This window comes from Vanessa atalanta, chromosome 17 (genome assembly GCF_905147765.1).
Source record: "Vanessa atalanta chromosome 17, ilVanAtal1.2, whole genome shotgun sequence".
Taxonomy (NCBI): domain Eukaryota; kingdom Metazoa; phylum Arthropoda; class Insecta; order Lepidoptera; family Nymphalidae; genus Vanessa; species Vanessa atalanta.
The window spans coordinates 11,419,272-11,446,756 of NC_061887.1; the positions used below are offsets into that span (position 1 = coordinate 11,419,272).

Here is a 27,485-nt window from a genome sequence, read left to right on the forward strand (position 1 = left end):
AATTATTTCAATGCCTTCCGATGGAAGCTGCCTAGTCTATTCGACTGCATATTTTTTGTTTGAGTATACTAGTATACAACAATAAAATAGGTTTCGTGTGATTGTAGTAGACTATGTATATCGTAACTGGAATGATTTAAGTTTGTACTCTAGCGCTACAAACGGGGATCCTTTTTGCTTGGAAGAACAGTATCGAGCAAGCATGCTGATGTCAGCAAAGGACTGGTGTATGGGTCCAATGGAAAAATAGAGAAGGTACATTGGGGACGTCGACAACAGCAATAGCGTCGGTAAAATAACGATTCAATTTAAACATAATTTAATTTGCAAACTAGAAGTCAAAACCATGTTACAGATATTAAGTAATGTACATATATGTTCAAAGGAAACAATTATCTATTTGCTTAGCATATTCTACTACTATACGCAAATTACAAGGCCTTCGCATTGACGGTGCTCTTTTCGACATAGGCTCCTCTATATTAAGTAAAGAGCAGGCTTACGTTGGCCTCTCCAGAGTTAAAACCTTAGATGGAGTACATCTTATCAATTTAGGTCCAAGTCAAATTAAAACACAAGAGAACTCTATTGTAGAGTACAACCGTCTGCGCACGTATTACCACCCCTACTTGGCCAAATTAAGTATAAACAGAAAACGTGACCTTAGGCAACAATATATTATCCCAAGTTATAAGAAGAAATGATATTTATGTAGTTATAAATAAATTTCAGAAAGGACTATTTAACTTGGCACAAATTTAGATCTCACTTCTTTTGTTGTTGAAGTCAACAACCAAGGTATATATCATAATATTTAACTTGGCTCTCATTTTTACATTTATGTTTTGATGGGATATATATAATAATATCCTATTAAAGTATCCTTACCAATATTATAAATGGGGAAGCAAGTTTGTTTGGTTGTCCCGAATACAGATAAAGATACTTACGGTACCAACTCTCTCACACAGGCGAAGCCGCCGGCGGAAACTAAAAGGTACTCTTATAAAGCGTTATTATAAAATTCAAAGTACAATTCTACAGAAACGACCTTAAAAGAAACTATCAAAACTAGTTCACTAATTAAAATGCATACATCGATAAGTTAAAATTATATTTATCCTATTTATCCTAATCTTTATGTTTCCTAATAAAGGAAATTAAAAACGTAGAATTCTGGACGCCTTGGGACGTCAAAGACAGACAATTCGATCCTGCTCCCTCGAGCTATTGTTGTACCACCCTCGGTACAAATTAAACGCTTGTTCGAGAGCAATGTGGCTAAATAGGAATTTCGAGTATTCTGTAAACAAAATACCTTTAGTAATCTTGGATTCGAAGAACAAGCGAGATGAGTTACAAAAGTACCAAATTATCGAGACAATAGACAACGGATGACAAAAAATCTGAGATAGTCCGATATCCAATAAACTTGACCTGCAGGCGATGACGAAATCAAACCCAGCAAGCAACGCTTCATTTTTTTTTTAATTCATCTTGTTCTCGGCTGCGAACGAAAACATCGTGAGGAAACTTGCATGTGAGGGAAGAACTGCCGCATGTGTACTAATCAACCCGCCTTTATTTTTTTAAATATGTATTAGAAAGACAGACGAGCCCATGTGCCATGAGATTAAGTCGTCAACTTTATCCACACATGTACACTAGCAATGTAAGTAGTACCTATATCCAATCTAAACACAATCAATGCGCCGCCATTGAATCTAAGATGTCTCTTCACCCTGTAATTATACTGGCTTTGGTCTTAACGGTACATTAATTAACAAGTGAGTGGTACCCATATAAATGGGCATGCACAAAGAACTACCGCCGGGAGAATATTTATGATATTTCCTAAGAATCATCTAAGAAATGTGAAGCCACATTCATAGCTAACGCAACCGATATATATGCCCACTTAATTAGCATGACAGATGAAAAGGAAACATTTGATGAAGTAGCAAGTAAGTGTATGAATCGGAACGAGTTAAGTGATGTAGGATTGATAACATTCTCTTTTAATGCGCGTTATTGGCCGGCGAAAGAATCAGATGATTTTTCGCATTCATGATTGTGTGTTTACATATAAGCTAAATATGACGCCCTTCGCTACTGTTAATGCAAAAGATCTCGTACACATTAATTTCCAATTTAAATCTGATAAAAATCCTTATATTACTGTATTTATTTCGTAATGAAAACAAGTGGCAAATACAGATATCCATTGTTTACATGTGGCATGATCGACAATTAACTGATGATCTGATTGATCAATTTTGTGGACAGCCATATGACCTCCACGTCAGACATCGCAAAAGTCCAAAAAATAGTTAGAAGATTATCTGCATTCGTTGGAATATCAGATTGAACACCATTTAGAGTATCCTCTAAATAGTGTTCTATATCCTCTATATGGCAAATGTCAGTGCAAGTGAGAGATCCTGCGTAAATATTGGTGAGAATTGTGAACGGGGAATAAATGCCCGAATAGGTTTACTACTTAGGCCTGACTCGAAGCAAAAGCATAAGCAATTACACAAAACTAGTTCACCACCTCCTAAGCAGTTTAAAATACCAGAATCAGCCGGAGCGATGATGACTACAGTTTTATGAGATTGAAGAAATGTCATTAAGTGAGTATAAAATTGAGTACCATAGTCACTGGAAGTTCTCAAGCCTCCATAATAACGAGATCGAAGTAGTCATCTAAAAAAATACACCAGATAATATAAACAAGACCACATTCAGTTCCGAGCAGTATTTATCTGTTAATATATTTTAAAAAAAATACGTGTGCGTATATTTTGAGACAACATAGAAGCCAAGAAGACTGTTTATATCTATATTTTGAAGGTTGAAGACAGAAAAATTCTCCCGATCTGCTGAATATAGCGTCCACTAAAAATGCATATATTGTGCATTTTTAGGTAAATGATAAATCTTATTTCTATAGGAATATCTGTTTAGGAACTAGTAGTCCGATCTAAATGATTATTTTTAAGGATATCGTAGTTTTTTTCACAGATATAATTCATCTATTGAGGAACATTACAAGGCTATATAAGTTCGCTGCGACATTAGGGAGCGGAGTCATATCATCGATTTCCGCAAACTATAGACAATCTTCTGTGCATGAAACTGGTATGTATAATCAAAATTTGACAAGTAAAACTGACAAATGGAATTCTATCACAGAGCATTCTCCAGTCGCCATTGAAGCAGCGTCATTTAAAACTTCCACTTAAGATAGAAATTTTCAAGAAGTTACGTTAATTTAATTACTAAATAACTACTATAATTAGCTTTTCTAGTCATTTTTTTTCAAGGCCGATTCCACATTCCAAGCCGGTGATTGCTACACATACAACGAAATCTTATAAAACGATGATACAAATGATTTCATTGCCGACTTGTTTATGATTGGACAAATTATTGGACCTTAATAAAGAACAAGAGAACAAAAAGCATTTGTAGCTTTGTTTTTTGTTGAATTTGGCAAACGAATGCATAAATGATGGATCGAGACAGGCACACAGAGAGACAAGGGAACGGAAGGGGAAACAAACAATTTGTACTAATATAAGTTTAGTATAAGTTAGCCCGATGGTCGAAATTCGTCCATAATCATTATTGACAGTTCGTATCTACACATTCTCAAATTGTCAAAATATATTTAAACTGTAATATTTTAATATACGAAAAGGCAAAGACAAATTAGTCCAGTACTCGTCCAGAGCAACGAAATAAAAGAAGTAAATATTTTAATAAAACAGGATACAAATGTATTAAATTGATCTTTGCGATTTTGTACATTTAAATATTACACTTTAAATATATTAGTGTAGACTAAATCCATCATATGTAACCATGAACTATGTTAATGGATACATATCCATAAAGTATTGAGTATCCGCTGCAAACTTTATTTCATTCAAACATAGCAACTTTATTTAAAAAAAAAAACCATTACGAAAACAGAAATAAAATATGTAGAATTTTAATAAAAATGAATAGCATCCTTTTGTAATTTAATTTTTCACTTCTTTATCGGTAAATAATAATTAACAATATTTATAAATTCTATGGAGCTTTTGAATATGACAATTCATAGATTTATGTAACTACACCGAGTATATTTAAAGCGAAAAACATCTCATTCGTAATAATAATAATTTTGTCCATCATTCATTTTCGAATTGCATTTCTGCATGTTTCGACAAGTGCATTGAAATATTATGATGACAAGATGACATACATACGCGAGTGCTACGTATTTAAATTATTCATCGTTAAGCGAATAGCAAGCGAATGATGGTCGCGAATTAGCAACATTGCATATTGTTTAAAAAAAGAATTGACATGGAGAAACTTAAAGAATTAATTAATTAATTATTAATATACTTTAATAAAGACAGAAAAGAGGTTGTCGATTTTTTATTTAAAGCCGACTTTAATGATTCATTTTTATTGAATAGGGTATACCTCACGGGTGTTCCCTTTGATTAACAAATTCCACCCCGAGCGAGTAGAGAGGATAGGGGAATAGATACTTACTTCCACTTACCGCGCCGTTTCAGACCTAAGCAGAACGTTTCTAAGCTTGTCAATACAAAATTTCCAAACAGTAATTTACAACGGAAAACAATTAATAATTGAATATTGTTAAAATAAGTTTTGTAAAAATTTATATTTTCTATTACATCGTAAAATGTTGTAAGTCAGACGATATATTTTTTCCAAATTCTTTCTCATTTAAATATGACCAATACCAAATTAGCTACTCCCGAAGTCTGGTACCTTGGTAGACAGTCCGCATGCGTCAAAAACGTACTTATTATGGTAGTGATTTCCTAAACCTCTTACCTACCAAAAGGTTGTATCGTTTCACAATGTTTTGTCTTCTTTTTCTAATTTAATAATTTAAACTTCGTAAGTAAAAAGTAAATTCCCATGAAAATGTTGAAATAAAAGCTAACATACAGTCAGACGTACCATATTCCAATTTAAATTGTTAGATTAATACAAATAACGTCAGTCAGACAACAAAGAACGTCGGGAAAACGTCGACCCCGGCTTTTTAGGGTCTACGTCTAGACTTGCAGGTTAGTGCACCTCCGTGGACTATCAGCGCGGTCAACAACCGACGCGACTGATGTTCGTTACCATCCCCTAAGATATTCATGATAATGTAATTTTCTAAAATATCGATATTCATTAGTCAATAATAAAAATGCCATTACGTTTAACATTACAATTACATTAAGCGTGTTTCCCTTAAGAAATAAATATCAAGACAGATATAACACATCTTTCTTGATTTCCTATTAAAATCTGAACAGCCAATTTGTTGATGACGGACAAACGGATTTCGGCTACGAAGTCAATTCTCAACGGAAACTAAACGACAACGCAGGCGAGATCATAAAGCATAAATGTGTACTCTCTATTCCACAACTCATACACAATTTAACGGTTATCCAACAATATTGGAAACAGTCCAGATTAGAACCAACTCTCGAGTTTATTGAGGCAAGAGTGTAAGAAATGCCAAATTTATAGAAAAACCCAATAACTGGTCCGGCCTAGATTTCGAACCTCTGCATCTGCATTCTAGCTTCATAGTACCAACGTAAATAATATAATTAATACATTACCCAAACAAGCATTCAAATAAATACACTTCCATTTTTAAATTAATCTGCTTATTTTCTGGGACAAGCCATGTTCTAAATATATTTAAATTATCTAAAATACTATTCGCTTTGGCCATACTAATTGACTAGAATAGAGGATGTCCAAAAGAAGATGAGAAAACAATATCTGCCTAACCTCGAAAGCAATGCTGAATTGGTGTTACAGTTAGAGACCAATGCTGAACTACGGAACAATTTATAGTTTCTTTTTGGTGTCAAATATTATAACCAAATTTCGGAAATAAATGGCTTTAATATTATTACCAAAATGAGTTTTAGTAAAACCCATCTGTGGGTCTAATATTGCTGTGTCCTACTTATAAGTGGAGTTAAATAGTATCGCACGCCCTCTAGTACTGTCAGATTTCTACTAGGGCTTTGTACTTTAACCTATTCACTAATTATTTTACCACTATACACATGAATGTTGTTGCAATTAGAAGGGTGAACATGCCATCATTAAAGCAACAGCAAGTTTGTACATTGATAAAACTATATTTGATGACATAATGTGATATATATTAGTGTGTAAAAAAATTTAAACATGCATGACCATCATGAAACCTACATTACATAATAAATAATAATATTTATGTGTAAATGCTTGCAATGCTCGCACTAATATTAATAAATAGTAGTACAATAAACAATATTATGTTTCTATTTTAATAAAATAAACTATCCTGCATTTAAAAGTACTATGCACAGGGTTTCATGAGTGAACAGAAGACATCTAGTGCAAAATAACAATATTCTAATCAGATAAATAGATCCTGAGAAAAGTGAGCTCATGTGTATCAGTCGATTTTTTTTTGTTGTATTTTATTTTTACTTTTATTATAATCTTTTTATACAATTATAATGTATAGAGTGTCAGGATTTCTACAAAATTAATTTAACGATTGTGTACTAGAGATGATTCGTGTACCATCAGTATTACCTGAATAACTGTTCAGATAACATTCTAGAAAGAGACCATAAATTAAAGTACTTTTTCTTAAGAAGTGTTTGAAGGTTAATCAACCATGCTAGTTACAGTGCTGGTCATTGGGAATACATGTACCAGAATACCATCTTACACAAGCTTGTTTTATCATAATGTTGTCAATCACCGCAGAACATAAGATAAATTATAAAAACAAATTGAACACATGAAAACTCAGTGACGTTAGAACTGTAAATTGTCTGTTCATTTTAGCATAAGACAAAAATTACTAAATTGTTTATAATAATTAAAACTTGTATTTATTGTTATGATGGTGAAAGTCTAATTTATAATTTTGAGACCACTTATGAAAGTCTGCAATTGATATAAGGGGATTCCATCTCAAACTTAAATCTACAACCAGTAATGTTTACTGGTATTTAAGGGGCATAGGCTAGCAATTAACATTTGTGAAATTTAAATACTGTAAAATATATATGAATTCAAAAAAACACTCATATTGCAATTAATTTTGTCACTTTGTATAATTATAAATAAATATACAAGTATGTTATTAGTAAAAACTAAACTGAACTTTACAAGTACCTACGATTATAAATTTAAAAATTTAAATAATAAAATTAACATTTTTTTTCCTGACAAAATAATAATAATAAAAAAAAACAATATTTTGTGTTTAATTATGTATCGTTAACATGATTTTTAAAATAAAATAATTTAATGTATAAACTTGTATGGGAGCACTTAAGAATACATACGACATAAATTACGCATTTAAGCTATTGAATAATTATTCAAGAGATTCATTGTTTTTCACATAACATAACTTAGTATGTCTCCTAAAAACAATAAGCTAAATGAATAAATGTTTTTGTTTGCTATTTTTATTTCAGCAATACGATTTAGTACGAGTCCTAAGTTTTGTCTGCCATTTCTAGTGAGGAGAGACCTTGTACAGTATTGAACGGTTTTTATTTAATTAAAAACAAGATAACACTAAAAAGAACACGCCAAAGTGGTTTTTATGTATTTTTACGCGTAATAAAAATAGTCATCACACATTTTCTAATGTCGTTACAAAATATACGATCAGCTGATTTCTTTGTTTGAGTGATCGAGTTTCTAGCGCCTAACATTACGACAAAATGTTGACACGTCAGATTGTCCAAGAAAACTAAATGCTAAATAAGAATACTGTATCCACGATTAAGCTACTTTTGTGTAAACCATTAAATAGATTTGCGAATAACTAATCCATAAACAAACCTTGAAACTTACCTTTGTAGTGCACTCTGAGATTATTTTGCGATAACCCGATGTAGCTGAATTTGTCCTTTGTACTCCATGACCTCGGTAAGGGTGTTTCATCTTCGTTCACATTAGGATAAAGCAATTTTAAACGGTCTACATTATCACTTTGCACTTGATTTTGGGATTCCATCGTCCCCCGTCCACTACCCATCGCAGCCATTTCTAATTTCCGTATTTCATGTCTGTCAATGACGTCACATCCACTAGTTCGGAATATGCACACAGATGGCAGCAGCAGCCAACATATCATAGATAACTTAAACGTAACTCTAGATACTCTTTAAGGTATGTTTACATAATTGGTAACCTTATTGTTACTTAAATTATAATTATAAATTTAATACCGTCAAGGAATATGATGAAACACCGTATCAATAAAAATTATTATAGGACTTATGGAATTAGGACTATAATAAGAGAGCAGATTTACTTAAAGATAAGCTTTTGAGATATCGTTGAAGATGTTATATATCTTTTATCATTTTGGATTGAGTTTAGTATTTAGAATTACAATCCAACCGAAAAAGGAGTCAAATAAACAAACCTTATAATATTTACGTATTCCATACGATTCACTAATAATTCTACTTTATTCGGCACTCCAATATTATTCCACTTGACTACTTGAAATTTAAATGTTGATGACATTAAAAACATAGCTTTTTGAGATTTTTACTATTTTTTCATCACGGAAGAAAGTCTATCATAGATTATTCAAGCTTACTATAACAATGCAATAAATATGCAAACCAATAATATCGCATCAATTATTCGATGTTAAATGTAGTTTATTTGTCTTTAGTTCTCTTGTGGTTTTAAGGGTTATTATTTTAATGTTTTAATTATACATGTTCTAATTTACCCAAGCATATAAAAAATAATATTCGAACTATAATAAACAATTGACAAAGATTACTCAACGTTTACCAAATCCCTGATAATCACTACAGAAACTAATCACTTGTTTTAGATAAAGGCATGATAACATTCTCCAACAACCACTAACTATGTTAACCTGTTTAAAAATGCAAAGCGCAACTCCAAAATACGTTAAAGATATTGAATTTAAGATTCAATCGAAATTAAAATTAATTAAAAATACTAATTCAGAGTTATTAGAGACTAGACAGTTATATTTCGATGAAACTCTCGAGGTTCTTATAGTCTGAGTTTAGTGAAGTAAGTTTTGTATTCAAAAACTATATAAAGTGTTTTTTAATTACAGATCTATCAAGAAGCTTTTAAGGAATTAATTGATTATGCTGTTTCACATTCCTCTCTTTTATTGAAAATTAAAAATGCTTATGAAGACGCGTTACAAATAAGAGACGAGAGAATTTCACAATTCATAATACAAGATGTAAGTAATACAATTGCATTCAAGCATAAGCATATTGACATAGTAATAATATCATAAAAGTAGTCTCGATAGCTCAATAGCTCAACGGTATATGTCAGGCCACTTAGTAATGTCGTACATTCAATCCCGAAGCTAAAACGAAAGTAGATAATTATACTAATATATATCTACAGCTACTTTTTAACATAAATTTTTAGTGAAGTCACAGTTATTTCGAGAATAAATCGTAAATATTTTTCGGTAATTATTTACCATCACCAGCATTATTGCGTCTAAAAGTATTGTAAGAAGTTTTGTAGTTAAGTATAAAAATAAGATAAATATTTGACCTTACTAGATACACTGATCGTGTTTATCTTTGTAAACATAACACATAGATAATTTTTATGTTTTACCTTATTTAAGTTCTTACATAAGAAATTGTTTCAAATACGAGCATAAAATTGTTTTTGTAGGTAATGCTGTTTGACTAATGACTGAGTAATACCTACAAGGTTTGATTATGTCACCAAATCATATCGAATATATGTATATAATCATGTCAACATTCAAAATATATAATATAACATTATAATTGCGAAAGTAACTCTGTCCGTCTGTTTGTTACATCATGAATATACTACTGATTACTAATATAGCTTGGAACCTGAGTAAACACTTAGGCATACAAATTAGGTGTTATACAGTAAAAAGTAAGGTGGAAGGAGTATACACTTATATATAATAATATTTTATTCGATACTACACTATAAGAACTTTTAAATGAATGGTACTTAAACTATACTATGACAGAAAATTACTACGGTCTTCTGTGACAAGTGATAACTGTACTACTGACATTGACATATCACGATAAACGATAAAGATTATCGTCTCGCATGTGACATTGGCGAAATAATCTGTGCCCTCTTGGCACAAATAAAAGTCAAAATAAAAAAAAAAGATTATCGTCAGTTCTCGGTTTTGGTGATTTTCTACGTTATTCGTTGTTTTGATATTGCTCAACATTCAACAATTTAATTTTGTTTACATTAACTTTTAAGCGATAGTTACGATTACACCATTTTATGATATAGTAATAAATAAGACGCATATCCCCATAAATTATTAAAAGGAGTTTCAATAAGTATATTAATTATATAGTAAAATGTCAACTACATTTTCGCCGGATCCCAACAAAGTTTACGTTCTCGATGGAGGTTTCTCATCCCAAATATCCCGACATGTAGGTATTTCAGCAGATGGTGATCCATTGTGGAGTGCCCGATTTCTTCGAACAAATCCGGAAGATGTCGTCAAAACACATTTAGATTTCATACGAGCCGGCGCTGATGTAATAAGTACTAATACCTACCAGGCCTCAATAAGCGGATTTGTCAAACATCTTGGAGTAACCGAACAAGAAGGGTATGAGCTTATTCGCCTTGCAGTAGACCTTGCTAAACGTGCTAGAGACATATATTCACAAGAGTGCCAGGAAAACGATATACCTCATCGCTCAATATTAATAGCAGGCTCCGTTGGTCCATATGGCGCCTATTTACATGATGGATCAGAGTATACTGGAACATATGCCGATAAGACCCCTGAAGATGCTATGCGGGAGTGGCACAAGCCACGCATGGACACACTGGTGTCGTCGGGTGTGGATTTATTAGCACTAGAAACAATACCGTGTCAAAAAGAAGCTTTAGTTCTAGTTGACATGTTAAAGCAGTACCCAAATAGAAAGGCTTGGATATCTTTAAGCTGTAAAGATGATAGAAATCTGGCCCATGGAGAAAACTTTCAATCAACAGCAAGAAAATGTTGGAATTCAAATCCTGAACAATTAATAGCTGTTGGGACTAATTGTTGTTCACCAAAGATTGTAGCCAACTTGATGAGGGATTTAAGTGAAGGCCTGGACATTTCAATACCTATTGTCACTTATCCCAACTCTGGAGAAAAATATAATCCTAAAAGTGGCTGGGAGAAGAAAGAAGAGTGTGAATCTCTAGATTGTTTTGTTCATGAGTGGTTAGACCTCAATGTGAAGTTTATTGGAGGCTGTTGTAGAACTTATGCAGAAGACATAACTCAGATTATAAAGGAAGTTCAGGCCTGGTCCAAGAAAAAACTCCATCACTAAAATAGTTATGAGTTAGTATTTATATAAGGAGAAACTAATGGGGTCAATAATACTTCAATTATTATTAGACACTGTGTTTTAGATTTCTATAAAATTTTTTGTTGTATCAATAAAATTTATAAATTAAAAAACATTTGAGTTAGTAAAAAAATAACATTGAATTCTTGATAATAAATGAATCATATTCAATATTACAGAAAGTTTTTGGCATATCCGTGAGGAAAAAACAAAGAGATGAGAAAGTGAGAACATTGATGAGAGAAAGTCAAGAACTGAGGCAAGAAAATCTTAAATTAACTTTTGAAATATCAAAATTGAAAAAAGAATTGGGAAAGGTTTGTAAATTCTAAAAAAACAGAGTTCCTAAATTAATTATAATGTCATTAGTTACTCCTAGGACAAAATCTATTTATAGCTTTTTTTTAATCTAAAAACCTAAAAATTCTATAAAGATCCCATACAGATATTTCCCTCATAAAAATCTTTAACAACCACAACAACTTCTGGGTAATCTGTAATAGAAATACAAATGAAAAAACATGTAATGTAATTGTTATTATTTTTAAATGTTAATTTAATTTAATTTATTTTTATTGTGCATTTAATTGGGATCAATGCCATTGTTTGTAATGGTTACTGCATTTTTATTTTATTATTAATTACATTTTGTAACTGTTTTATTGATGTTTTTCTTTCTCTCCTTTTTTATTTAAGAAAACAATGTATCATATATTTTAAATGTTAAAAATAAACTTTACTCTATTAAATATATTTTTAAATGCAATCAAAATATAAGTGGGTACACCATACTTTTAAAAAAAACTATCATTTTAACTTTTAGGATTTTAGCTTATGCCCCTATGCAATGTTTAAAAGAAATTGATGTTTGTTTTTTATGTGTTTCTTTTTTTTTTTTTTAATTCATTGTATCAATTAATTATTTAGATAAAGGTTACAATTGAAAATTTAACCTTAATTGTATATGTGTATAAGTTTTATTTGTTATCAGTAATAATTAGAGAGTGTTACGATGTTGTTTTAGCTCTCCGACGACAAATTTTCTGATTACATAACATTAATGAAAGAACGCGACGCACGTTACACACTATACTTTGAAAATGTCGCTCTTCAGCTAAAATTGCGCGAATTAGACGGAACTTCCCGATCTTTATACGTCGACGATGCCTACGGCGATCCCGTCGTGCTCAGAATTGCGTTAGAGCGATGTCGGTAAGTACTGCCAACCCAGAAAGTAATAAATTGAAACGAAGTCGCTTTCACTATATGTTATGTAATAAACTCAAAACTAAAACCTCAAACTCAATTTTTTTCAATATAGATGCATTACACTTACTTATTGATAGTCAAATTAAACACTAGCACCGGTTCGGAAAACAAAATAACCTGACCTGAGAAGAACCGGCGAAAGAAACTCAGCGGGTCAATTAAATAACTGATACAATGAAGTAAATTTACAACGTTTGAGAATAATAAAATGACAAGAAACAAATATTGTTATTAAAATTTACGTGTCAATTAAACACAAAAATTAAGTTTAAAAAATCTGTACTTAATATTATAAATGCGAAAGTAAGCCTGTCTATCTGTCTGTCTATTGTTCTGCGAAATGGCGAAACCACTGGACCGAATTTAATTAAATTTGGTATGAAGCGAGAATGAAGCTTGACTTGAAGCACATAACACCTGATGACCAACCCCTAAAACGCGAGCGAAACTGCGGGTGGCAACTAGTGTTACTTAAATAAGAGAGAGCCATTGAGGAAGAGGCTAGCATAACGATTTTTATTACGTGAAAATTTCTGTCAATTCCCTCTACTGTAAGCCGCGCTAGCTACATCTTTCCAATAAAAAAAGCGCTCCAGTGCTAAAGCATGAGTTCCCTGAAACGGGATAAATGTATTATCGTACAAATAATATTACAATTTATGATATAAACGCCACCTTGTTCATTGTTATCAATTATTAAAAAAATGTCAGTCGTATTTAAGATCGCTATTATTAGCTCGTTCGCAAAATCATGTTTTAAAAAAATTACAGACGATATAGATTATAGATGAACCTTATCTAAATGGAATATTTTTATTTAAAATTTAAGAGAGCAGCTATCAACAACTCAAACCGAATTGAAAAGGGTGACAGACGAGTACTCGGAGACGGTGCCTCGACGCGAACACGACAACTTAGAGGCCAAGTTCTATGACATCTCCAAGAAACTAGACTCGCTAACTTCGGAATTTGAAGCTTTGCAGAATACACATAAACGCGTGTTAGGTAAGAAATTTGTGAGAGATAAACCTACATTTTTTTATACTTCCCATGGGAAGGTTATTCATATAATAGGTTGCTATAATAATAACGTTATCATGAAATTATGAAGGTGAGCTGAAAAGAAAAACGATTACGTTTTACAGCGCAGAAGAAAGGCGTGGAAGAAGAATTGATGGAATGCAAGGAGCGGTGCAGAGAATTGGAGCGAGCGGGGACTCCCCGTCCACAATGGGAGATATGCGCAGACTTCATCAGTGGGGGTCGGGACCGGTATGGGCTTTGTACTTAATATGCTTTTATTAATTAACTCAGCGATGATAGAAAACCTTTAAAAAAAGTTTAGTATTATATCGTAGGATACGGCGACACGTGCCACGAACTCGCATCAAAACGTAGCAGAATAACATCATGTCACTCACTTCACTTCATTCATAAAAAAATAATTCATCACGAATGCGCGCACCTCCACGTTAAATAATTGGCGTTATAATCAAATTAACATAACAAAAATAATCAAATTTGTAATTTTTTTTGCTGTCATTTCGCCTAGTCGTCTCACTCACTCTAAGATCTTACATCTCGTTAGCAAAGCCTCACTCAACTAGATAGATAGGCATATAATCTCCTCTTACATAGGTTTATGGTGTAGTGTCAAAATTCAATCATAATAGTTAGCTAGTATAATAGAATTTTACTCTTTGGCGGAGTAAGCTTCGTTTCTCTTTAAACGGAGAGAAGGCCAAGGTTTGAACTTTGAAAAACCATCAGGAACTGCAACACTGTTGCATGCTAACAGAACTCACATTTATTTTGATCTGCTGGACAATAATCTGCTAAGTTAACTTACATTGGTGGATAGGCAAATGATGGTAAGTGGTCACCACTGCTCATAGACATAGGCGCCGTAATTTTTTTTAACCATTCTATACATCGCCAATGCATCGCAACAAGATTCATCAAAACAATCCAAGTAATGATGTTTGTCTGTTAATTCTCTAACGAGCGGGTGGGACCTTCCCAGGCGGCCTCGCACAAAGTCCGGCCATCTGTTCTGCTTCATATTGCGTAAACGTGTGTTAAATGTACAAAATCTTTTTTGTATGTTTTGTATTGACGTGAGGGTCGCCTCAGATGGTGGCAACTAGCGAGCGGCTTGTCCTCGAGAAACATGCTCAGAGTTTTACTGAAGGAACTCGGACCGGCCGCAGAGAGCGAGCATTTGGAATATTTCGACGGACTGGTGAGCAACGCCCCCCTACTCAATGTACCGTACCGGCATTACGGCGCCGTAACCGTGCGCGCGGCGACAGGGCTCGGACCCCGCGGTGCCGCCGTACCTGCGCCACGAGGGCCGCGTGCGCAACCTGCGCCTGTCGCGCCGCGAGCTGCGCGTGGCGCTCGCCGCCGTGTGGGGCGGCAAGCGGCGCCACCCCGCCGTGCCCATGCAGGACTACCTCACGCACTACTTCGAGGAGAGGTGAGCGGCCCTCCGCCTCGTGTCGGCTGCGTTGGATCACCGATACGTGAGCGCATATTGGACGAACGAACGAATGCTTTTTTTATATACGAGTTGAACTGTCATCGACACCCCGCAAGGTACCATCAACCGTCTATTCGAGCGGAATGGGCCTACAACCTGTGCGCTGCAGCCGAGCAGATGCTGGACGAGCCGCAGGTGAAGCTGTTCTGGGGGGTGCTGCACGGCCAGCTCAGCGAGGACATCTACTGGGGCCATCGGGATCAGTGGTACACGATCAAGGAGCAACTGTATAAGCATAGCAAAGACGGGGAGGTAATATACTAATATCAAACCTAAATAAACGACGAATTAGTAGTAGACCGGCTGGCAAATAGACCACCTGTTGGTAGGTGGTCACCAGTACATGTGGACATTGATGCTGTAAGAAATATTAATCATTCCCTCATCATAAATGCGCCACAAACCTTAATAACAGAGATTTTATGTTATTTTTAAACGGTACATTTGCTGACATAATATATTATATGTGGGTGCTACCTACTCAGACAGGTGAATTTATAATATATTTATAAATGTAATCAAAAAGATTTACAGTGCAAACCAATAATTATAGCCCCGTTAAAAAAGATAAGCAATGGTGCAATGTTGTCTCAAATAAGGTCAAAACCTAATCTTCGTTTTCATTTATAATTTACTCTTGTTTTATAGAATATTACAATTGAGGACTTTGAAAAAGTAACAAGATCTACTTTCCCGCTTAAAAGTGAAGTCGAAATCAAAAATTTGACAGATGTCATGAAGAAACAACTTAAACTGAAAATCAACGCAACTGACGTCAATTTGGATAAGTTATTTTACGAGGTCAGCTAAAATTATAATATAAATCTACTTCATTAATTTTAGTGTATAATTTAGTAAATTTTAGATAAAATATAAAATCTTCCGACAATAAAAATCGTAGTTACCATTTTTTACCCATGTAATGATATGTATATTTATAGAAATGATTTTTTTAATGTAAATAATTATTGTCTTGTCGTTAGAACTTGATTTTCATTAAAAAATCGTAGGTTATTAAAATCTTACATATAAATAAATAAATATATCTTACATACATATAAATCAATTATAAATCTTTTTCTTAAAAATTGCTGATAAATTGTATACATTTTTAGATATATTTTTGTATTTAAGAACGAGGAGGGCTTCGATCGCGTGGAGTTCGCTAGAGAATTGTACAGACAACGGCAACTAGCTCAGGACAAATACATTCGCGAAGTGGTGGCCGAACTCGGCGGGAAACAAGCCAACAAGACCGTCACAGTCGACAGCTTGAAGCGAGCCTTCGCTATTGTCGATCCGGCGATAAGTATGTAACATGTCTTGTTACAAAAACATTTTGTTTTGAATTCCTCTTTAATTTTATCAGATTTAAATTTAATCTTGTGTCTGATTGTAATAAACTAAAATATTTTCAATGACCGTTACCAGAAACCATTATTAAAATGCTCATGCACAATTCAAAATATGTACCGCGGATAATGTTTGAAACAATTATTTATTTAAAAATATATTTTACTAGTCGCATAAAAGTGAGGTTTTTAAATATTTAACTGCCATTCCAGATCACATCCGCATGGAGCGTTACATCCGCTGGGCGTTTTCGGAACAGACGGCGGAACTGAGCAGTATCGGGCCGATACCGCTGCGCGCCCTCGTGGCCCGGCTCGCGGCGGGGGACATAGAGCGGGTCGGGCAGCGCTATAGAGGAACTAGAAGACACAAATAATGATTACATTTGAATCATTGCAAATATGCTATCGTAATTGTTCATTTGATTTTATTTTTTTTAAATAAATATATTCATTCTTAAATGTATTTTTTTTTGTAAATGCAGCAAACATAAAGGACATTAAATGATATTTAAATTGTACATACATTAATAAAAAAACAGTCTGGAAATGTACCACAGCTAGACTAATTCCTCTTATCCTTAAACTATTACTAAACAAACTATTGTTCTATTAAGAGTTTATGATGTTTGAATACACATGTCGCAAACTTTCATCCGACACGAGCATTTAACTGCAAGCCCATGAAAAATCAGAAGCGCTCGCAATATTCGCTTATGATTGAAGTGTCTACGACCCTAATTATACTATAAAAATGTAATTAATAAACTAATAATTATTAGAATTTCACTTGAGATATGTTTGCTTAAACATTGATTACGTCTTTTGAAATTTATAATTTTGAATGTTTTGTATATGAACAATTACATTAGCGTTATGGATTGCACAATTCGAGAACAGAATAAAATATTCGATGGTATGGTCAAACCCGACTAAATCGATTTGTACACCATAATTGACAGAAGCTCTAGTTGACATCTGTTGCCACTTGACTGTGACATTTCAGTAATAAATATTAAATGACAATACAGCAATCATGCCGCTGAGATAGGTTATAAAGCGAGTGAATTGTTTTATTTTATTCTTTTATTCTGTTTAAGTTTAATCTGAATTCTTATATCCATCAAAATGTCTGATATAATAGAAAACGAAGAAATAGATAAAGACACGGTGAGCCCGGAGGAGTTAGACAATTTATTTAGCCGAAAGTATAATCTCCTTACAGAGACTGCAGTTACATTAAAGACAACTTATATTAATAAACTAAGTTTAACTAAGTAAGTATTGATACCCAAAATAAATATTTCGTAACGTAAAATACTTTAAGCGAAATAAATAAGGGTTCTCTAAAGTGTAAAGAGTTACAGAATATGATTTTAGATTGTCATTATCAATAAAGAAGTGAATGCTGTAACATGCAAATTCAAAATGAATGGTACACATAATTTTACTTATTTACAGATCATTGAACTTAGCAGTCAGCTTACTAGATAATAGTATTGAGGTATATAAGATTGAAAAATCATCTATCAAACAAGTATGTAGGTTAAGTGGCCATCAGAAAGCTCTAACAGAGTTAGTCTTCAGCCCTAAGGAAGATTATTTGCTGTATTCAGCTGGTCATGATGGTATTAAATTGTGGGATACAAGAACCAGTGGCCTGTGTGTGCAGGAGTATAAAGGTATATATTATATACCTAAATAATAATGTTTCTAATTTAAGTAATGCAACAAGCATATAGGCTGACTAATGGCAAATAGACCTTTTGCTTTATTGTAATTGAAAACAGGGTAAACAGAAACAAACCCTACATTTATATATTGGATTCAATATGCTTATAATTCTGGTATATCAAGGTAACTTACAACTTCAGTTTAGTGCTTTCAGACAGACAAACAGACATGCTTTGTTAGTTTGTTGTTGAATATGTAGTTGTTACCATATATCTTAGATGTTCTGTTACTATATCTAGTACAAAATTTAGCTTATTAATATTTTATGTTTCGAATTCAGAAGAGGAGGACACACCTGCAAGACCTTATGATGCTATGGACATTTCCTGCACTGGTCGTGTTATCTGTGCCGGTAGCCAGCTAGTACAGGAAGATGCATACCTTGTCTTCTGGGACCAAAGAAAACCTCAACCACTTGGTGGTTACTGGAACTCTCATACTGATGATATCACACAGGTACATTATAAGATACTTGATGGTTTAAGTTAGCTCAGTATGTAATATTGTTCATATATCTTACTAGGGTTAGTTATCAGGTGTTAGGGATAAAAAAAGTAGTATGTCCTTCTTCGAGGTTCAAGCATGCTTCATACCAAAATTTATTAAATTCAATTCTTTGGCCATGAAAGAGCAACAGACAGAGAGACAGAGTTACTTTGACATTTATAATATTAGTATAATTTATAAAAGACTTCTCAAAAATATCAGTTGATATTATATTATAAACATAATTTGAGAAGTTTTTTATTTATAATACAATTTCACTCAAAATGTAAGTGCCCACGTTATGTACCGACATCCTATATTAGTCGCAATCACTGCGCAATGCCCCCTCACCCCTTTTCTCCTTGAAGGGTTAGAGCTCATTCTGACTTTCTACATTATTGCTGATTTGTGGCTACACAATGATTTCCTAATCACAATGTTTTCTTTCATTTCTGGACATGGAAAGAATTATTGTCATAAATTAACCTAAATCAGTGGTATTAGCTCGATTTTTGACCAATGACTAAGCCAACTTGGCATTCTACAACAACTCCAATGAATTGAAAAATTATCAATTCCAGGTTAAATTCCACAAAGAAAAAACAGAAATTCTTGCTACTGGATCACTCGATGGCCTTCTCAATGTGTATAATTTAATGGAAGAGACGGAAGATGATGCTCTTATATATTCCATGAATGTAGAGAATTCAGTGGAGAAAATCTCATGGCTAAATGACAATCATGTAGCATGCATCACCCAGTCCAATGATTTGCAGACATGGGATACAGGTACTGGGGACATCATCAAGACATATAGTAGGGACAAGATTGCTAGAAGTATAAAGGTAAATTATTATCATAAAAAGAATAATTTATTTAAATGAGATGAAGTATTAATTTCAAGGTCTATGGTATATACATATTATTTAGAGTAATTACTCATCTATTACTTTCATAGCTAATTTTAAATATTAAAATTACAATTTAGAATAGAACATTTCACTCGGTGGTAGGAGTTTGTGCCTCTATGGTCCATCTACCTACAACATAAAAAAATAATTGTTTTTAACTTGCAAGTTATTCCCTAAGAGTGGGTTTTAATCATTGTATAATGCTATTCATTATATTTGTTATTTGTATTAATATATAAATACAGAACTTCTTAAATGCTTTAAAATAAACTTAATTAACTTTCAATTTCAGAGACACAGATCAGATGACTGCTACCTAGTGGATGCATTCACATCTGCCGACAATATGGTCATATTGGCTGGGTCATATGGAGGAGAAGGGTAAGGACTTTCTACAAATAATAATTTGATTGTTATTAATTATTTTGAATGGGAAAAAAAGAGGATCTAATGTACATGCTCTTAGAGTTCAGAATTTCAGTGCTAAATCTCCACCATAAATTACCTTTACTTTATATATAGCTATAATATAAAAAGGCTTTTATAGGCACACTTTTATATAAAAGCTAAGATTAATCTATATGAATTTAGGTTGAAAATATGCCCATTCTTTGATAAAATGAAGGTCATTCTGCTATTATTAATGCAATGCTATATGTCAAAATTGAAAAAGTACTTTAAAACATTAGAACATAAAACCGAATTATCCCCTTTAATTTAACTTTTGCAATATATAATTTTTTCATTGCTGTTTCAATTATAATAAATGTAACACAACTTTTAAAATAAAAAAAATCATAATAAATTATGTATCAACATTTGAATATATAGTTTTAAATTGGAAATAAATTTTTAAATATGACTTTTTTGAACTTACAATCATATTAACAACTATGAACCAGTTTCTTTATACTTTTATTGAAAGTGTTTCGTTGCCATGTTTAATAACACTGAACTTATTTGGTATCTGTGTAAATATAATTGACTTTTTGTTAACTACACGACATCCAGACAAAAGCATGTCATTTGTATTTTTAATATCATATAAAAATTAACAATATTTATTAAATTTTAGTATTTACTTGTAGTTGTAAATTTGTTATCCTTTATTACAGGACGGTGCTCAGGTCAGTGACGGAGATGGGAAAGAAACTGCAGCCTACTACTAACTTCACCAAGAACAAGCAAGTGGTCAGATGTTGTTCATATGATGATGATGTAAGCAATACTTTTATTATAAAAGTTTAATACCTAAAAACTACAAAAAGACATCTGTAACTTTAATGGATTTATGCAAATATCTACTGGCAGTGTTGACCATTGGGTGGCCCACAATGTGTATTGACAGTGTTACACTTACCAATCCAATTAAAAAATAAGTAAATATTTCCGCCAGTAAAACATTCTTTTCATTCATTTCTTAGCTACTGTGTAATCTATTCCAAGGAGTAGAGATAAAAAACCTTTTATCGACATATTCCATGCAAGTTGCTTGTAACTTTTCTTTTAATCTAATATTTTTCAGTACAAAAAGTTGTTGTTGAATATATCTTTATTTATAATACAATACTACACCATTTTGCTACTTACATATATCCCCTTTACTATAATTTTACTTTCCAAGTTCCAATAATAGCTTCGTCGGTTATCTATGAATATCATAGATAATTTAAGCTCTTGACCAATGATATCGCGTCATTTCGATGTCATGATCACAAACTACTGCCTGTCATTAAATGTTATAAGTTAGTAACACTTATTTTAATAATTTTCAGCGAGACTTATTAGTAACCGCCGGCGAGTCAGGTCTGATAAGCGTTTGGGACACTGACAGCACTCCGGAACCTGTAACCATCACTAAGAAACTTAAGAACCAAAGTCTACACGACAAGAGACATAAACCATATTGATATTTATTTTCTTGTTTTATTTCACCCGCACACTTAACAATATATTTAAAAATACGACAGAGAACTCGATCGTGAAATGACAGAAAGGAATAAGGCTTGAACGTCGTTGATTATTATATTAAATGGCATTCAGTTAGACTTCAACATTTGGATCGAACATCTATGTTTGTTTCTAATTTTAAAAACAAAGTACAAATGTATCTTTTCGAGTCAAAACTATTTCTATGGTTGCTCGATCGAAATAATTATTACAAGGAACCTAATCAATTTTTTTGAACAGTTAGGCTATTCTGTAAAAAGAAACTCAAACTCACAACACAACACGAGTTTATTATGTCAGAATATGATATACGACATTGATTTCACGAATGAGATACAAAGTGATTTCGTACAGAAACGGACTACAGGTGTTAGATGTAATTTTCTGTACCTCTGACAATGTTTATGTAACATATCACGATTGTTTAAGTAGTTTAAACATGAAATGTAACAAATAAACTCACTTTCGCTATTATTAATTTAGGACTTTTGGTTTATGTGTGGCTGGACCTTTAAAATAATATACGTACATATTATATAGTAACCGGTAACAAAGGAATCTACAATCATATAGTCGACGAAATAAAACTCAACGCTGTCATTTTACTATTTTATTTTTAAGAATATAGCACATCATTTCAATTTTAAAACAAAATTTACTAAATACAATTAATTTTATTGCCATAAAATTATTTTAATAAACAAAAGTATTAACTAATAATTGCACTATAATAAATTCATGATACTTATTTCATATCATATGACACATAATTTAATGCACTCAAAAAAACAAATTAAAAAAAAAATGGACGCTGTCGTTTTAAGAATATAATAAATAGCAATTCAAATCAGTCGATAATACCAACTTCGTATCTATTTTCACTATCTACAATGAATTCTCTTAAACAATATTTGTACTCAGTTATAATCATCAAAACCTTCGAACGAATTACAAACTAATATTCGATTATATTATTTTATTTATCAAACACAGAGTGGACATTTTATAGTACAGGTTGAAAGAGAATGTAAAATTAATTAATAACAATTTAAGTCTAGATTATAAAAACGGATTTATTTCAACGATTATTTCATTCGAGTATGTTTAAAAAAATATTGCATCAATCTTTGGTAAGTCCAAAGCGGAATATTCATAATTGTAGATTCCGTGATCATCATTTATTCGTCAAAAACATAATAAGCCTGAAACAAAAACGAAAACATGATTAAAAGCTCAGCCGTGTTTCGCGATTAGACAATAAGTTGAGAGTGTACGGTACTCTCAAGGTAGCGGCGCACCTGAAGTGGATGGCCTTGGCGGAGAGCAGGCGGTTGGTGTCGGCGGCGTCGTGCAGCGGCAGCGCGCGCGCGGGCGCCGCCTCGTCGTCGCGGAAGGCGTGCGCCGCCAGCGCGGGCGCCACGCACGCGTCGCCGTACGGGCCGCGCACGCACACCCACGACACGCACACGGCCGCCGACGGCTTGCTCTTCAGGATCAGCTGCGGGCACGCGCCTCGTGTACTTGTCGCGCTACACACACTCGTGGCAGAGGAACACCCTCTCTCTCTCTCTCTCACTCATACCATCGTGTGTTACAATGTTTTACATCTTTTGATTAATATAAATAAAGTTAAAGAGAAAAAATAAAATTCAAATAAAGATAACTGAAATTAATAATAATTACCAAGTGCACGTCTGTGTGTGTGTGTGTGTACGCGCGTGCGTGTGTATTTATTCATGGTATCGTAGAGCACAAGTTTTGGGAGCACACACATCGGCAACTTTGTAGTTAAGTCTTCTATTTAAAACATCTACATTGAATTTCAACGATTTGTGTCCTCTAAGGATACATACAATTGTCTCACAATTACCTTACTTGTTGCATACAACACACGCGTATGAAATTGATAAATTATATAATTTTAGTAAATAAGTACTCAAAAATTTATTAACTGAGAAGACATGATGTTACGTAACCCACATTGTACTTTAATTTAAATACCTGATAGGTGATCTCTCTCTGCGAACTCTGGGTGGGATCCCTCTGGTTCTTGTTAACGAACGCCTTCACCACCCACTGATGGGCAAAAGCAGAAAACCGTGACGTCTCGTAGTACAGCTTGTGCAACTCCTCCGTGCGATATGGCTTTAGCTGCAAATCTGAAAAATTAATACTATTTACAGAATATTTGACAAATCTTGAAGACTCATACTGAAATTTCTAAATGCTCATAGTACGGCTACTGATCTTATCAAAATCACGGACGACTTCAGCTTTGCCATGGATGATCGGAGGCTAGGTCTTGAGGATATTATAAACGCGAAAGTAACTCCGTCTATCTGTCTGTTACGCACTAAGCCACTGAACCCATTTTGAAGCTGTAAGCTACTCATTATATTTTTAACCAACGACTATTGTTTAATATTACATAATATTTGGAGATCATTCGGAAAACATTGGTATGGAGTGATGAAACTATAACATGTTATAAAAAGAGTGTTTCCCCAGGGGTCAGAACAGATATAAGGATCGGAGAATGAATTGAAGTTAAATTATTAAAAAGATGCTTTTTTAACACAAACCTTAATTTAGTCCATGCTCTACAAAGAATAAAATTTTGTGCTTATGTATTTTCATCAGCACCAAGGGCGCAAATTTTCAGTTACTAGGTCGGATCGATTCGGTTAAAAAGTCGGCTCCTTTCATTCGTACGTGTCAAATAAGGGCTTGCACGATACGTCGCGCCGAGCTCGAAATAAAGCGAGACGAGGACGGGGCGGAGTACCGTTGAAGGTGATCTTCTCGCAGGACAGCAGGTCCAGCAGCTGCGTGTAGACGAGCAGGTCGTCGGCGGCGCGGCGCTCGCGGCGGGCCAGCAGCTCCAGCAGGTCGGCGGCCGAGCGGCGCGGGTGCGCGCACGCCGCCTCGTGCGCCGCCGCCCCGCGCGCCGCGCCGCGCCAGCCGCAGCCCAGCGACGCGTAGCGGCAGCCCGTCACCCTGCGCCGCACACTTACACTGCCGACTCCGCGCGCACCGCACGCACCGCACGCACCGCACGCGTTACGCGAGCGTCGAGTCGATTCATTAGTTTGGTTCGCATTTGGATCGATCGCTTTTATTCTGTCGAGCGTTGACGAGGGAGAGACTTCATTAGACGATCGGTCGAGAGGTCTCGGGTAATTTATCGCTTTATCGCTGTTTTTAGTTTTTGATAACGATTTGTGGCCGTGATTTAGATCCCGGTGATTCGAGATATGGTAATATTCCCGAAGAAAAGTCTTACGTGCGATCAGTGTATGCAATGTTCAGGAACAGCTGTACGGTATAAATAAAGGATTCTCCTTATTTTACTCGTGATGAGAAGCGACGACCTATGATTTAAGTTTAACTCTGTAGCTCAATTGGCATCGCATAGATGTATTGGGATCTTACACATGCTCTTCTACATACGACATGAGATAGAGGAAAATAGACTTGATAAGAGAAGTGTTAACGGTGAGTACAGACGTAAGCGTAAAAGCGACAGTTCGTTATGTCGGTCACCAGCGCCATAGACCATAGTGAAGGCTAACACACCTGTGGTACCTACGGCGCTTGACCGAAGCCTCCGTGACCTCAGAGATGAAGTAGGTTCTTCTCAAGGCGGATATCAGGAGCCAGTACACACTGGTCACTATGCAAACCAAACCAGCGAAAGGATTACGAGGTGCCGAATCGACAACCAGTTGAGAAAACTTGTAAGGCCTGGGGAGGAAATTGGAAATCAGCCCCAAGTGGAACGAATTAACGAACGAAATTAAATAAAGACGTATGCTACACTTAGGACACATGATAGATAAAAACTATATCTTACACGAATAGTAGTATTACAGAAATCAATTCGTTATGACCTATGATATGAATATTTCTAATTCTGTTATACATGTAGAAATACTTTTCACAAACATTACTATATTATATTGATGGTTTACCTCTCTTCGCATATCTTCTCCTCGTGATGCTGGAGAGAATGGCGTGGAAACACTCGAGTGCAGTGCTTGCACTCCAAAGGAAGTTCGGAAACTGTCTTCTCGACAGCCAGATTCCTCGAAGACAAGGTTTTGGAAATCTCCACACGACAGTTCGGACAGGTGGCTGTCTCGTCGCGTAATCGTGCGTCAGCGAGCAAGTGATTGAAGCAAGGCGCACACATTAAGTGGCCATTACTACACTGAAAATTAACCAACATTGAGTAACATTTCAGAGTGACGGAAACTCTGTGGGAACACACCTTTTAGACACAAATATGCAAAATTGCAGTGATATTGACGGCAAATTAATAGTTATGATTAATATTTAATAAATTTCACTGTGTACATTTAAATATTAAAAAAATTAATATATTTTTTTCTTCAAAATAAACCTAATGTTTAATTCTTTTTTTTAGCAATTTTATAAAATAATAAGTAATAAAAACTATTAAAAATATATAGCAAAATAAAATGTAGTGTGTATGGGTGTATTCTACCTGAGCCGCTCATGATTTGTGGACCCTGAAATCAAACTATAAAGATTCAGATAATAAAAACTTAAATTTTTTATCTGTCACTGACCGTAAACTATTTAATACTCTTTTTTAGTGAATCTATTTCCAGTCGCATAAACAACATAATGACAAATTGATTTGTATTGTTGTTGGAAGTTACATAATACACCTACTGAAATTTGCATTTATTATTCTTTATAAATGTTACTCATCTTGATAGCTAATCTTGAAACTTTTGAAAAACAAGTAGTTTTAGCATACAATTTTAATTGTAATTCTGTGGGTTAGGAATGGGGTACTTCTAAGGTGTTTCAAAGAAAGAACTACATTTCACAAATAAATATTTATTGACGTGAAATGCTACAAAAATGTACATACTACATAATTCCATTAATGATGAGATCATACACTAATAAACTGTATCAATACAATATCACAGACTCTTAACCGTAACAAAAATGTAATAACTTAACTATGCAGAGAGTACATGGAAGTCTATAGTCGCCATTTATTTTAAATTAATCATAATATCCGTCGACAATTTCACAAAATAATAACTAAAACACATCAGGATGATTCGAATAAAATAATCTTACACAGCACATAATTTCCAAATGATGCCATCGTAGTAGATCAAATACAAACCACAACTTGAATTATATAAATTTTATAACTAAAAATAAATATTACGAAATCGGAAACTTTTGTTATCGCAACGCAACATCTTATTTTATGTAAAACAATAAAAATTTAAAACAGCTGATGAGACAAATAAGTGGCTATCAGCTGTTTTGAAATACCTGATACACGGCCGCCTGCGGCAAGTCCAGACAAACTGCGCAACACAATATGCCCCCCAGTCGATGCTCCAACTTTTCAATCTGCTCATTTTCTATTAGTACAGTTTTACGCTTTTTAGGCGAAGGCCCTTCGTCGTCTTTAAGGTTTGATTCGATTATATATTCAGTATTCTCGCTGGAAGAAGGCATGGGATCACCCTCAGGTGCCTCAGCCATTTTCGAGAGAGAAAATTGAATAAAATAAGACCTACAATACAATGTCAACGCACTAATGTCGGGCACTCAAAACTGACAAATACGTATAAACAATTTTCATTCGCGAACAAAGGTTTGTTGTGTTTATATAGATTTTCAACGCCCCCCTCACTTCATTCCCTTACGGGTGATGAAGTACGAGAAGTGATTTTAACAGATACTTTATTGGCATCACTAAAGTTTATGGAAAGAATCGTCGGCG

The 27,485-nt window shown here is 34.0% G+C and overlaps 4 protein-coding genes across 7 annotated transcripts in view; 2 read left to right on the plus strand and 2 right to left on the minus strand.

Moving 5' to 3' along the window:
• The window catches only part of LOC125070582 (ran-binding protein 9), a 33,668-nt gene extending 25,537 nt beyond the window's left edge, over nucleotides 1-8,131 (minus strand). For 2 of the 3 annotated variants that reach the window (XM_047680501.1, XM_047680502.1), the window contains exon 1: nucleotides 7,918-8,131. In XM_047680501.1, coding sequence (XP_047536457.1) covers nucleotides 7,918-8,110 — 193 coding nt within the window. In that variant the 5' untranslated portion in view covers nucleotides 8,111-8,131. The remainder of the gene's footprint in view (nucleotides 1-7,917) is intronic. The other variant, XM_047680503.1, reaches the window with a different exon arrangement.
• A 2,084-nt stretch (nucleotides 8,132-10,215) lies between these two features.
• Nucleotides 10,216-17,071, plus strand: LOC125070588 (translin-associated factor X-interacting protein 1-like). Its single transcript, XM_047680511.1, has 11 exons — nucleotides 10,216-11,405; nucleotides 11,639-11,776; nucleotides 12,484-12,671; nucleotides 13,558-13,733; nucleotides 13,874-14,000; nucleotides 14,862-14,970; nucleotides 15,041-15,207; nucleotides 15,327-15,522; nucleotides 15,919-16,071; nucleotides 16,405-16,579; nucleotides 16,836-17,071. The coding sequence occupies exons 1-11, from the start codon at nucleotides 10,458-10,460 to the stop codon at nucleotides 16,997-16,999; spliced, it is 2,541 nt and encodes an 846-aa protein (XP_047536467.1). The 5' UTR covers nucleotides 10,216-10,457; the 3' UTR covers nucleotides 17,000-17,071.
• A 556-nt stretch (nucleotides 17,072-17,627) lies between these two features.
• LOC125070584 (WD repeat-containing protein 89) lies at nucleotides 17,628-21,669 on the plus strand. The gene is made up of 7 exons (XM_047680507.1): nucleotides 17,628-17,899; nucleotides 18,084-18,304; nucleotides 18,637-18,812; nucleotides 19,424-19,687; nucleotides 20,046-20,134; nucleotides 20,869-20,971; nucleotides 21,529-21,669. Exons 1-7 carry the CDS (start codon nucleotides 17,751-17,753, stop codon nucleotides 21,661-21,663), a joined length of 1,137 nt encoding a protein of 378 aa, XP_047536463.1. The 5' UTR covers nucleotides 17,628-17,750; the 3' UTR covers nucleotides 21,664-21,669.
• A 741-nt stretch (nucleotides 21,670-22,410) lies between these two features.
• On the minus strand, nucleotides 22,411-27,479 carry LOC125070583 (cysteine and histidine-rich protein 1 homolog). Of its 2 annotated transcripts, XM_047680504.1 has the most exons (7): nucleotides 27,029-27,479; nucleotides 25,675-25,913; nucleotides 25,280-25,447; nucleotides 24,489-24,700; nucleotides 23,705-23,862; nucleotides 23,002-23,201; nucleotides 22,411-22,905 (listed from the first exon to the last, which is right to left on the minus strand). In XM_047680504.1, exons 1-7 carry the CDS (start codon nucleotides 27,242-27,244, stop codon nucleotides 22,878-22,880), a joined length of 1,221 nt encoding a protein of 406 aa, XP_047536460.1. In that variant the 5' UTR covers nucleotides 27,245-27,479; the 3' UTR covers nucleotides 22,411-22,877. The 2 variants fall into 2 exon arrangements, with proteins under 2 accessions (XP_047536460.1, XP_047536461.1); XM_047680505.1 differs by lacking the exon at nucleotides 25,280-25,447 and having other exon boundaries at nucleotides 22,412-22,905.
• Nucleotides 27,480-27,485: the final 6 nt, after the last annotated feature.

Excerpts from the sequence above, each read along its gene's own strand:
- LOC125070584 (XM_047680507.1), top strand. The coding sequence starts at position 17,751 with ATGTCTGATATAATAGAAAACGAAGAAATAGATAAAGACACGGTGAGC. Across the intron at positions 18,305-18,636 it reads GTGTGTGCAGGAGTATAAAG|AAGAGGAGGACACACCTGCA; the intron begins GTATATATTATA and ends TTTCGAATTCAG. Across the intron at positions 19,688-20,045 it reads AGATTGCTAGAAGTATAAAG|AGACACAGATCAGATGACTG; the intron begins GTAAATTATTAT and ends TTTCAATTTCAG.
- LOC125070588 (XM_047680511.1), top strand. The coding sequence starts at position 10,458 with ATGTCAACTACATTTTCGCCGGATCCCAACAAAGTTTACGTTCTCGAT. Across the intron at positions 13,734-13,873 it reads TACACATAAACGCGTGTTAG|CGCAGAAGAAAGGCGTGGAA; the intron begins GTAAGAAATTTG and ends TACGTTTTACAG. Across the intron at positions 16,580-16,835 it reads TATTGTCGATCCGGCGATAA|ATCACATCCGCATGGAGCGT; the intron begins GTATGTAACATG and ends CTGCCATTCCAG.
- LOC125070583 (XM_047680504.1), bottom strand. The coding sequence starts at position 27,244 with ATGGCTGAGGCACCTGAGGGTGATCCCATGCCTTCTTCCAGCGAGAAT. Across the intron at positions 25,914-27,028 it reads CGCAGGCGGCCGTGTATCAG|TGTAGTAATGGCCACTTAAT; the intron begins GTATTTCAAAAC and ends GTTAATTTTCAG. Across the intron at positions 23,863-24,488 it reads CGAGAAGATCACCTTCAACG|ATTTGCAGCTAAAGCCATAT; the intron begins GTACTCCGCCCC and ends TTAATTTTTCAG.